The sequence below is a fragment of the Physeter macrocephalus genome, chromosome 17 (genome assembly GCF_002837175.3).
Source record: "Physeter macrocephalus isolate SW-GA chromosome 17, ASM283717v5, whole genome shotgun sequence".
Taxonomy (NCBI): domain Eukaryota; kingdom Metazoa; phylum Chordata; class Mammalia; order Artiodactyla; family Physeteridae; genus Physeter; species Physeter macrocephalus.
Genome location: NC_041230.1, coordinates 21,055,246 through 21,068,686, shown reverse-complemented (window position 1 = coordinate 21,068,686; position 13,441 = coordinate 21,055,246). Strand labels below are relative to the sequence as shown.

Sequence of the window (13,441 nt, the reverse complement as noted above, 5' to 3'; positions counted from 1 at the left end):
TTTTTGAAAAAAGATGTGATAAGAACAGGCTTGGTTTCTTCTAAATGAGTCTTCAGGGAGACCCAGACTTGGTTTTCTTGCTTAAAACGATTTAGTTCTTACAGAAATAGTAGACACTACATAATTAAAAACTCAAGGAGTTAATACTCATTTCATTTGGAATGATTTTCTAGATACACATTATTTCTATGGAGACATAATTTCTACATATTCTATTTGTGCTGGCATTTGTTCTTTTTTTTAAGTGTTTTTTTCTTATTACAATTAGTTATATAGGCTCATTCCAGAAAACCCTATGACACTAATAAAAAAAGAAGGAAATAGTCACCCATAATTTCATTTCTCCCCTAGAGAACATCACTACCTTCACTTCAGTACGTATTATTCCAGATTCTGTGTGTGTGGGCTGTGAGAGAGAGAGAGAAAGAGAGTGTGTGTGTGTGTGTGTGTGTGTGTGCGTGCACACACGCTTACATACCTATTTTTCAAACTAAGATTATATGGGTCTTCAAGTTTTGTAAAATGTTTTTTCACTTCATATATTACAGACATCTTTCAGTGTCAAATGTATTGTGCAGTAACAGTTTAGTGGGTACATATTATTCCATTATTTAATTATCCACACTCATTTAACTAATTCTCTATTGATGAGCATTTAGGTTATTGACAAATCTTTATAGTTATAAAGCATGCTTCACTGTACATCCCTGTAACTAAATCTCCACATATATCTGTAATTATTTCCTTCAGCTAATCTTCTAAAACAGAAGGGCTGGGTCAAAAAAAAATTAAGACATAAAGAACTGCCTAAGTTCTATCCATTAAAGTCTCACCAGAAATGTATGAACTAGGCCCTTTTTCTAGAGCCAAGCTTTCATAAGGTTTACTGATGTGCTTCAGGATCTAAAATAATCACAGATTCAACACTAGGTCATGGAAGCCAAAAGGAATTCATCAGCTGGGTGGCAGCTAGAGGATAATCCACAGCCACAATATTGACAGTGAAGGGAGAAAATGGAAGAGAGAAAAACACACACAAGTCCACTCTTTCAATCAGTTATTTGGAACCTGTTATACATTTTTCCTACAAGAAAAAAAAAAATGCCTTAAATGGTAGTTTGGTTCCCCAGCTAGTCTACAAAAACCCAGGTAAGCAGTAAAGTATGTAATTTAATTATAGTACTATTCATTTTAGTCAGAGTCCTGGCTGAGTGATTTGGAAAGGGAAGAATAAAATTTCTTTCCCTTTTCTGGCTTCAGAAGCCAGCCAATGAATATATGAATAAATGAAATATAGAAAGTTTCCTGTTTCATGATGCTAAGCCTGACACTAAAACCTACCACAGTAAACAAACAAAAAAAAACCACTTCAGACCAATTCCATTTTGCATAGCTCTGAATACTAAAATGCTTGTAAATCAAATCTATTCAAAAAGTAATCTACCAAGTCCCAGTGGGATTTATTTTAGTTATGCAAAGATGGTTCAATATTCAGTTATCAACATAATTATTTATCATCATGTCCAAGGAGAAACACTTTCCATCAAAATGTCATTTTGTACCTAAAAAGGCACTTGTTGTATGCAACATCCATTCCTAATTAACATTTAGTAAACTAAGAATAGAATTCTATGTACTTTAGAAAAAAATGAAACCAGTGAAGGAATTTCTTCTAATATGCCACGTAAAGACAATTTTTAAAGTTCTTTCAAACTTTTAAGGAAAGATAATTTCCATGTTACGTACTGTTGTATATCTTTTCTATACAGGATGCATCTTTTCTGAATATTCTTTTTAATGATTCAGAATGTATGTTTCCTATTATGAATAATACTTGTGGTTAAACATAAAAAATTTAAAACTTACATGAACATATATTTCTCTATTTACAATTAGAAGATTGAAACGGTATCTACTGGCTCCCTCCATTCAAGATGGAAAATAAACAAACTTATTTCCTCCAACTCGTTCCTCTCTGCTTCCCTTTCTGCTTTTGATAATCTCTACTTAGGTAAGCTTCCCTTTTCAAGAATTATTAAAGACATTTTCACAGTTTTATGATCTTACTCATAACTATTTAGACCTAAGTCTATATAGTACTGGTTTAGAAGCTCAACATGACTACTTCTATACCACAATTTACCCATCTTCAGTTCTCCACTGAAATGATAAACAATGAGAAGTGTTTTCGTGATGGGTACGAGTGCTATGTATCTCTAATGCTGACCACATCCAGTAGAAACTCTCTGAGTTGTAAAGAAAAAAAAAAAAAGCTTTGCCTTATTTTCATATTTTCTTGGTTATTTCAGTGAAGAATGGGAGCTAGCACTCTGCATTCAAATAAACATTTTGCCCTCAACTCTCCACAATTACATTGTATGAACCTGACAAAAATTCCTAGTTACTAATTAATTTCACTTTACAAATAGGACAAGTGGGGAGGGGAGGAAGCCAAGAGCGCTTTACTAGGCTACTAATAGCAAATAATAAAACCTGCAATTTTAATATTCTCAGGCCATTATACTACATACACCCTGCATTTCTCTTAAGTCATTAGTTAAAATAAATCCTGAAGCACAGAAAAACATTACCAAAAGAACACCAAAATTTCAAAACAAGACCCTTAGTGTTACCAAGTTGCCTAGATGTGCTGCTTCAACATTGTGCACTAGCCCTACTGTCAAAAGAGAAAATAACAGGGTTTGGAAATTACCACCACTCCCATCAATGACTCAAATAAATACCTATCAAACACACACCAAAATGGAATATGTTTCATTTCACGCAGATGAAATGAAATCAGAGCAGTTAAACATGTAAAGTTTAAATGTAACTTTCTTTCCCAGGTCTAAACTAACAGGGAGCAGGACCCTCTCCAAATCTCACAGAATAGGACCACTTCACTTAAAAGTAGGCACTGGAGAGTGAGGAGTTAACCGAAGACTATCTGAACCAAAATGTATTTCCTAACAGCCCAGCTAGATCCAGACAGACATCAGAACTCAAACTGTCCAAGTGACTAGGGGCTAATTCAATGGGAATGTATGCTCCCCTGCATTCATCTTACTACAGCATTTCTAGAAAATTCTGAATTAAGAATTAAACCAAGAAATTCAGCTTCAGTTTGTTTGGTAAAACACCGTCAACTAGAAGGCAATATTCTGTCATGAATGTAAACATGAAATAAATTAAGAAATAAATTTACCAACATAGTTCATAGCAGCTTTATATACAGTTGCCAAAAACCTAGAAACAACCCACATGTCCAACAACAGGTAAATGGATAAACCAATTACTGATATATGCAGTAACATGGATGAGCTTTAAAATAATTATGCTGAGTGAAAGAACCAAAGAAAAGGGGGGGGGCATACTGTATCATTCCATTTATATAAAATTTTAGCCACACACATTGTGTTAAGTGAGCCTATCAAAAAAAACTAATTAAAATAGGGTTGTTTTAACCTAAACACTGCCCCAGCATAGTTAATTTAACACAAATATGCTTCATTCTGGGCCCTCTTTGACACAAAAGTAATTTTTTTGAATGCTCAATACCAGAGAGCATGGTCCTTTGTAGATTAACCGGTAAGTATTTTTTTTTAGAAAAGTACTTCTTAATATTAAAAATTCAACATCCTGAAATCTAGTATGTGTATCATACCTCATGTGGGGCATAAACGTGCATTTTAGGGCTAATGCTTCAAAATTTCTAGCATTGTTTTAAATGTTAGCCAGGATAATATATCTGTTCAATTTTCAAAAGTCAACCATACAGCTATTCTTATGCCAAAAGTAGTTCAGGCAATCAAGCCCCTGCTGAACTCAACAAACCTTGTATGTAAACTTGACAAAAGAGTGTCCAGTAACAGACATAAATGCAAATAAAATGATTCTGAAGATTCTGAAAGACGACTGAGTATATTTCTTACCCCAGGAGAAAATACATAACAAATACATAAGAAAACTGGTATAAAATGCTCCTGATAGGTAGAAAAATTCTACTGAAGGATAGAGAGGTCAAAAGAATTTGAACTCTTTTAAATAAGTTCTAGTGGGAGAAAAACAAACTTCCCAATGGTAAAACTGTTCCACTGTTATCCTGTCTTTATATGTAATTATTTCCTTTCGAAAACATAAAAGATTTACTGTCTCTAGTACTGAGTTGGCACTTATTGCTGACTACCTCAAAACTGTTTTGTTTTCCTATGTTCCTGACAAAGAGCACATAAATATAAAAGTTTATTGTCTGACTATTGGTATTGAGAAACACGTATTTCACCAATTACAGAAAATCTTACTTTCTCCAAAATTAGGCAAAAGGTACTTCCATGAAGCACCTTCTTTTCCTTTTCATCCTAAAACCTAGATGACACAGGTTTAGTCTCTAAATAGTCTGCATCATGAACTACTATAACAGGAAGATAATCAAAGGGGAGTATTTCAACAGAAATTGCTTGAGCTTCCTAAGTGACAATTAGACTGAAAAAAAAGGTGTTATTTTGTTTGCTCACCAGTTGTACTTTTGTTCCAGGGAAGTTCCACCATAAGTTCTAAATAATTTCTAGTCAGAGCATATTCTGGCATCGACTGAGGCATTTTTTTGAGCCTGTGTGGAAAGAATACATAGCAAACCTGTTCAAGAACATAGAAAAATTCTGTAAAACAGAAAAACCAAGTATATCTCCCTTTCATGGTCAAATATAGCATGCATTTTTGGCTGAACAAATCTGCAAAAGGTTTTAAAAATCTAGTTAATAAAATGATTATTTTGTTTTAAACAGATACTTGCAAACTGGTAAAAAAAACTATATCTGATTCTATCCTTGAAATATGGCCTTATCAGTATCTCACAGGGAGGGTCTAAGTCACACTTACCCATTGATTTACTTAAGTGCCTAATCATGCATAATACAATAATTACCTATTGTTTTGTATCAGAGATGAAGTCAGCTCACCAGATATTTAATAAAAAAATGCAACTTCCATAATATATGCAGTGCGTAATAAGGTGTTCTGCACACAACGGATGTTCCACATTTATTAACTAATGTCAGAGTCAATATAAAATATGCCTCAACAACATTTATATTCTTAACTGTGAACCTCAGAAGTCAAATCTTCAGTTACTGAACATTCAGTTAGGTTGATTACAATTCACTCATAAAAGAAAATACAATATAGTTACAACGTTACAAGTATGGAAAGGAAAAATTGGTTTTCTATTTAACCCTGAGATTATCCAGAAAATGTAATCAATCCATGTACCCTATCCTGTCATCAAGGTTCCCCTGTACTCTATCTTGTACAAAGAGAAAGTGACAGTCCCTACCCTCTAGAGTTTATAATCTAAGGAAGAAAACAGTAACTGAATAAACATTATTTCTAAACAAAATATGGTCTTTTCTTTTTTGGCTGCATTGGGCCTTCATTGCTGCGCGTGGGCTTTCTCTAGCTATGGCGAGCCGGGGCTACTCTTTGTTGTGGTGCGGTGTGTGGGCTTCTCACTGTGGTGGCTTCTCCTGTTGCAGAGCACAGGCTCTAGGCACACGGGCTTCAGTAGTTGTGGCTCGCAGGCTCTAGAGCACAGGCTCAGTAGTTGTGGCGCACGGGCTTAGTTGCTCCGCGCCATGTGGGATCTTCCCAGACCAGGACTCGAACCTGTGTCCCCTGCATTGGCAGGTGGATTCTTAACCACTGCACCACCAGGGAAGCCCAAAATATGGTCTTAAGACTGTTAAAAGGAACACTACCTAACACCATACACAAAAATATACTCCAAATGGATTAAAGACTTAAATGTAAGACCAGACACTATAAAACTCTTAGAGGAAAACATAGGAAAAACACTCTGACATAAACCACAGCAAGATCTTTTTTGACCCACCTCCTAGAGTAACAGAAATAAAAACAGTAATAAATAAATGTGACATAAACTTAAAAGCTTTTGCACAGCAAAGGAAACCATAAACAAGACAAAAAGACAACCCTCAGAATGGGAGAAAATATTTCCAAATGAAACAGACAAAGGATTAATCTCCAAAATCTACAAACAGCTCATGGAGCTCAATATCAAAAAAACAAACAATCCAGTTAAAAAATGGGCAGAAGACCTAAACAGACATTTTTCCAAAGAAGACACAGATGGCCAAGAGGCACATGAAAAGATGCTCAACGTCACTAATTATTAGAGAAATGCAAATCAAAACTACAATGAAGTGTCACCTCACACCAGTCAGAATGGCCATCATCAAAGAAATCTAGAAACAATAAATGCTGGAAAGGGTGTGGTGAAAAGGGAACCCTTCTGCACTGTTGGTGGGAATGTAAATTGATACAACCGCTATGGAAAACAGTATGTGGGTTCCTTAAAAAACGAAAAATAGAACTACCATATGACCCAGCAATCCCACTACTTGGCATATACCCTGAGAAAACCATAATTCAAACAGAGACATGTACCACAATGTTCATACAGCCACTATGGAAAACAATATGGAGGTTCCTTAAAAATCTAAAAATAGAACTACCATATGACCCAGCTATCCCACTACTGGGCATGTACCCTGAGAAAACTATAACTCAAAAAGACACATGTACCACAATGTTCACTGCAGCACTATTTACAATAGCCAGGACACGGAACCAACCTAAATGTCCACTGACAGATGAATGGATAAAGAAGATGTGGCACATATACACAATGGAATATTACTCAGCCATAAAAAGAAACAATAAAATTGAGTTATTTGTAGTGAGGTGGATGGACCTAGCATCTATCACAGAGTGAAGTAAGTCAGAAAGACTTACGCATATATATATGAAATCTAAAAAAAAAAAAAAAAAAATGGTACTGATGAACCTAGTTGCAGGGCAGGAATAAAGAGGCAGACATAGAGAATGGACTTGAGGACACAGGGTGGAAGAGGGAACCTGGGGCGAAGTGAGAGTAGCATCGACATATATCCACCACCGAACGTAAAACAGTTAGCTAGTGCGAAGCAGCAGCATAGCACGGGGAGATCAGCTCAGTGCTTTGCGATGACCTAGAGGGGTGGGATAGGGAGGGTGGGAGGGAGGCTCAAGAGGGAGGGGATATGGGGATATGTGTATGCATATGGCTGATTCACTTTGTTGTACAACAGAAACTAACACAGTATTGTGAAGCAATTATACTCCGATAAAGATCTATTAAAAAAAAAGACTATGAAAAGGCAGTTACAACAGTGATCGTGTTTGATAGCACACAGTAGGTGGAAGAGTTGTATCATTTATACTCAGCATTTGAGGAAAAGACTAGTGAAAGGGGTGTTGATTCAGGAGTATTAAGAACATTTTGACAATCAGATTCTGGTGGAGGAATGAAGAGGAAAAAGCACTCCACAGATCACAGTTATAACCTGAGAATTAGGAAAGCCATAAAGATAAGAAATATAAGAGATAAGAGTTGACAATGGAAAGGTAAAGATGAATAGAGTGGTCCATGACTATACTAAACATAAGAAAAGGAGAAAGATCAAAGAATATGAAACAAATGACTCAGCTTTGTAATGCAAAGTAGCAGATTCATTTCCATGAGCAACAATTTTTAACGTTGATAAGCAAAATGAAAATACTAGTGAATGAACAGCTTCTACAATTTACCTTTTTATCTCTTTGACACAGACTTTGTGGGCCTGGTCTGGCATACTGGATGTTCGTATTTTTTTCTCTAGCATGACAATGTCATCATTGTCTTCATCCTCATCCTCATCTTCTAAAGTACCTGGGATGTGTGTAATCCTCCTAATAGGGCGTATTGCTATAACCTAAAGCATAAGGTAGAGAAGTAAAACCACACGTCAAAATAAATTGGAAATGAAGTATCGAGTTAGACGTATACATTTTTATGGCTAGAGTCTAAATCTTTAGGCGCTGAAGTTCAGAATAAGTAGGATGCACGTGCACATATGCAGGGAGCAGGATTTAAAAAGCAGACCAAGATAAGGTGGACACGATTCTTCCATATATGCTAACACTACCAGCATGAGACCCCCCCCAAAATTCAAGGAACTGGCTACTAGAAATAATTAAAACATCTAAGAATTGTCTTTTCTTGAGCTACTACTGCAGCCACTATTTTCTTGATAAACTTATGACTACTTACCATTTGGCAACTGAATAAATTCCATTTTTCCCCCTACACTACAAAGTTTCTCTCTAACATCTTTAATCTTTCCACCATTGCTTCTATTCTGTTTGTCGTCAACACATAGAAAAGTCTTCCTCCTTTCAAAATATTTTATCTTACCTATGGTCCCTTCCAGTTAACTATACATTATTTACTTCCCCTGTGATGTTCTGCTTTTCCAACAAGAGGCTTTAACCACCACTTCCCCTTTCTTACCAATTACTAATTTGTACTTTGTACTTTGGCTTTTGTCTCCATTGTGCTGAAATCGTTCTTTGAAATCCAACAACATTCTCCTTTGCCAAGTCAAATGGTCTTATTTAAGTTCTCTTTGTCCATGACTCTCTATCATATTTTAAAACTACCTGCTCTTTTGAAATTCTCAACTCATTAATATCATGAATCAACTCTAGCCATTACTGGAGCAAAATAGTATACAGGTATTTAATTTAAATGTCTCAGAATTTATTTTTTAACCTATGAAATCACCTATTTAGTACATTCAAATATATAAAGTTAAAAACATAAAACAGTAAAAAAAAAAAAAGTAATTTTATAAAAACAGAAATATTAAATACATACTTTTATTCTTACATAAGTCATTAGCAAAATTAATAAAATATTTTAAAGTATGAAAAACTAAAAATAAAATATTTAAGTGAGATTTCTTAAAAGCACATCAATTATTTCATTGCTGAGACAAAAGTACTTTTTTATGCAATTTTTCCCCAGCTGCTAAGAGAGAACTTTTGAACTCTTCAGGGAATAGGCAAAGAGACAGTTTTAGGCAAACTCCAAAAATTGTCCTCTGATTCCTACATTTTCAAGTAACTGTTGCTTGTTTGATAATTTTCTGGAGCAACTTTCTTTTTAAGCAATGGTAATATTAGTTGCTAGCAAGCTGTAAGTTTTCTGTCTCTGAATGCAGAGTATGCACTGGCTTGTCCTTTTGCACAAAATAAATAACTGAGCTGATCTGATCTCAAGCCAGAAATAATTCAGATTTCTGGTGTTTGCTTTCAATGGCATGGTATTCTAGAACACCAACCACCAGATAAGCTACTCCCATCTCTCTCATTCTCAGCCTACTTTCCTGCTCCTTCTTTAGTCCCACCAGGGAGCAATCCTTCACGTCTGCTCTTCTGTCTCCACAATGTCTTCTCTTCAATGGAGGAACGCTTCTGTGCTGATGACCATCAAATCTGTAACATTCTTCTCAACCTTTCACTTAATCTCCAACAGCCTTCTGGCTCTCCAACAGCTCTCTGAGAACCATCATTTTCACTCTTGTCCACATCAAATATATTTTCCTGATCCTAACTCTGCCCACACATAACAACAGTAAAACCAACAGCTCAAAGTAGTCTTCAGATAGACTGCATCATCCATACAGATGCACAAATCAAGAGAGAAGTGAAGGATTATTTGATAATGGTGTTAAGTCAAATAAAAAGGGAAAAAATATAACTGCTATCTTTACCTTATTAACAGGGCAAAATAAAATACATATAGGTTAAAAAGTTAAATACTTTTTAAAAATCAACAAAAGGAAAACTAAAAGGAAAGTGGGTATTATCAAATCCCTGGAGGATAGAGGACTCTAGGCTTAGAAGAAAGGAAAAGACTAACAGTTTGTATATGAAAATTGAAACATTTATAAGTTAAAACAAAAAAGTCAGCCAAAAAACTTTAAAAAGTAAAAACAATTAAATTTTTTAGAAAGCCAAATTATGGCACAACACACTGACACAGTCCTTTTAGGAAACAATTTTGTGGTATGTTCTTAATAAATACTGTATACAGTGAAAAAAAGTCATACTCAAAGACACTCATCGTGGTTATCTGCTAATTTTTAAAATACTGAAAACATCACACCATGTTTGGCAGAAAGAAAAATGCCTTAGTAAACTATCCCTTTCAATGATTACCAAAACAGAAACAAAAAATGAGAAAATGTTTACATGCTTAAAAGGAAAAAAAAAAAAGATCCAGACATGGAGAAGTAGCAGAGGGAAACAAACTAAAATTCAAAATTGTATCAGTAACTTGAGTGTAAGAGACAATGAACTTGTTTCTTCTTGTTCCTTTCTTTATTTATTCCCCCATTTTTTTTTTCTTCAAAAAAACCACCTGAATCTCACATCACACAAAAACAACTAGGAACCTGAAGAAATGGATTAAAAGAAGCACTTACCCGCTTATCATCATCTTGCTTGTGTTTTCTGGTTTTCTGAAGCAATTTCAGGCCTTCGATTTGTCTGACAAGCAGTGGTATGGTCATCTTGAACCGTTCCTCCAGACTCACAGCATCTAAAATCTGAGGAAATGTATAGCATCTCTCTCTCAGAAACACATGCTCCAAAAACAAGGCAGTCAAGACTCACGACTTACATTGAGTAGAAAAGACAATTCTATCAATATTCACAGCTACACTATGGCTAACACAACCAAATTATCAGCAAGGTAATCTGACACAAATACCAGAATCCTAAAAAAGACAAGAATAAAAATACCTTGAGTTTCTATTTAAAGATGAAGCCTTACGTATTGTTCCAAGAGCAAGAACAAAACACATTTTATGTCAACTCTTTCTGGGAATTATTCTCTTAAAGCCCAGTCTACATATTAGGTCTATACAAACTTTAGGTTCAAAATATCAAATTTTTACATACAAAAGAGACTAGGAGCACTTTTAACCAACCTCCACTAATGATTTGTCTGAGTGACTAATGCTCTCCGGTCCGTCAGTAAAACACCCTTGCTAAGCCTACAGCCAAGTCAGTCTCTAGAGCTCCTGCCTTCTCTGCTCCTACCAGCTGAACCGAATTCTTGTGTTTAAACCCAGCCTGTCTGCATTAGTTGCACTTGCTAGTATAATTGTTAGACTGAACTGAAACTGGGGATTTATTTAATAAATAAGGAGGGTTGTTTCAAGGAAAACTAATGTTCTAGGAAGATTCAATAAAGCAGACTGCTTAAAAATACTACAAAAATAAGTGTGCAAGAAAACTTTTATAGTTTGCAGGAAAGACATTCAAATCTAAGAGTCCGCACTTGGATTATTTTTCAAGTGTCTTTGAAACTCATTTCACTTTAAGTAAACAGAAACTGAAAATCATAAAAAATCATAAATATCGCATCATAGGGGTGGTTAACCTGAAAGAAACCTGAAGAAACCTGAAGAATTCTAACAAAGCAGGCCTATACACAAGGGAAAGGTCACGGCTCCACACTTTTAAAAAGCAGTAAGACAAAGCATATTTATATATTTAAGTTAAATTAAATATTTACCTTTTTTATTATTCTAGCTTTAACTTTTTCCACAAATTCACAGACTACCAGTACTGATAATGCAAATAAAAGAACTGCCTAACTATACAAAAATGTAAAGCAATCACTTTTAAAGTCAACTTAAGCCTTGTAAAAGCATCTTAACTACTTCTGAGTCTCCAGTATCTTACTTGAAAGTCAAAACTTACTCACTATCTAGATCTCAATAGGAAGTGACAAAGCAACTTGGCTTTCCAGAGTAGAACACTGTTACCTGGAGCTTCTCTTTGTTGCTTGTTCGGATAATTGATGTCAGAATGTCTGGTAAAGCTTCCCTCGGAAGACTGTCTAAAAGACGTCTCAATTTAGCAACTGCGGGGACAGACATATCCAACATTTCAACCAACTATAAGGGAAAAAAAAGTCTTTTTAATGAAATATGGCATTATTTGTGAATTTAAAAAATCAAATTGTCATAGAGGTTTAATGTTTTGGCCTCAGAGAAAGTCTTTTGTTTCTGAAAAATAGTCTGATTATTTGAGTCCAGGCATTTTTACAGGACTCAGAGGAAAAGAGAAGTACTTTTAAAATGTCAATCAGAATGAAAAGCAAAAATGGCTCAAAAAGTGGATAATACTAATGTTTATAAAAGGCTTTGTAAATTTGTGATTTTATTTTGGAAAAAAATTAAAATTTATAGAAAAATTGCAGTAGTACAAGAAACTCCTTCCCCTAATATCCTTCCCCTAAATTCACCAATTGTTAACATTCTGCTACATCTGCTTTCTCTCTCCCCAACTCTAAACACACACACACACACACACACACTATTACTGCTGAATGTTTTACAATAAATCACAGACATCATGACCCTTGTTCTTAAGAACCAAGGCATTCTCTTACACAATCAGTGTAATTATCAAATTCTGGAAATTTAACATGGTTGACGCTATTATATTAACCAATCGGTAGCTGAAATACTGTTTTTTAGTAGAACACTGGATTACCTAGAATCTGAGCACTGACTGAATGATTTTTTTAAAAACAACTTCCAGCGTATAGCCTGGAGTTAAGACAGATTAAGCTCAAGGCAACCTTTCAGTAACTGTGATAGTCACTGGGGCCGCTGACAAGGTTTCCCTTTCCTTTTCAACTCATGGTAGGGCTGCTCTTTCTCACCTTTGAATACAGATGTACATGGCTATGGGTCCTGCCTTGAACCATGAAACATGAGGGGAAGTGACAGTTCCTTCTGGGCAGAAGCATCAAAAGCCATTGAGGGCTCTGCCACATTTCCTTTTCCTTCCTCAGCAATAATGGAAGCACATTTTGAAATGAATCTCCAACCCACCGGGGCCCCGAGGTGACTCTAATTGCTAGATTCACCACACTCGCTGGTTTGGGGCATGAAGTGTGAGTGAGAAATACACCTTTGTCATGTTACGTGACTGAGATTTTGGAGTACTTAACACAGCAAAACTAACTTAACACCATACTGACTAACACAGATGATGTAACAAATCCTCATACAGTCACTCTAATGAGATTTCATATGCCAGAAATAATCAAACCTCTCTAAAAGCACTGTAAGTTTGGAACCTATCTGTTACCTGCCTAGAGTCAAAAGAATTAAAGCATAATTATGATGACGCTGTCCAGGTGGGAGAAGTAGATAATAAAATTTGAAAACTCTTTCTCCTAAGAAGTCATTCTAAGAAAATAAAACAGTTAAAACTCATTCTCCAAGTACTTATTGAGTACAAACTATCTGTCAGACACAATAAAGTGCTCAGTATAATATGGTTAAAGCAGGGATGAATTCAAGTTTGGTAGGAAAAAGAGACCTACAAGACAAATTTCAATACAGCATGACAAGCATTGCATTAAAAGGGATGTTTCAGCGATTGTGGATTCACATGCAAAGGAGCACTAACAGCCTACAGGAGCTGGGAGAGCACAAGTCAAATCTGAAAATTCAGAGCAGGAGAAGCACTCCTAGCA

At 35.4% G+C, this 13,441-nt stretch overlaps 1 protein-coding gene across 2 annotated transcripts in view; it reads right to left on the bottom strand.

Annotated features, from left to right (window-relative positions):
* Positions 1-13,441, bottom strand: part of LONP2 (lon peptidase 2, peroxisomal) — a 104,186-nt gene that overhangs the window by 81,676 nt on the left and 9,069 nt on the right. The window contains exons 3-6 of one of the 2 annotated variants that reach the window (XM_007105702.4): positions 11,715-11,846; positions 10,365-10,487; positions 7,645-7,808; positions 4,515-4,609 (exon numbers count right to left, since the gene is read on the bottom strand). In XM_007105702.4, coding sequence (XP_007105764.1) covers positions 4,515-4,609; positions 7,645-7,808; positions 10,365-10,487; positions 11,715-11,846 — 514 coding nt within the window. The remainder of the gene's footprint in view (positions 1-4,514; positions 4,610-7,644; positions 7,809-10,364; positions 10,488-11,714; positions 11,847-13,441) is intronic. The other variant, XM_007105703.4, reaches the window with a different exon arrangement.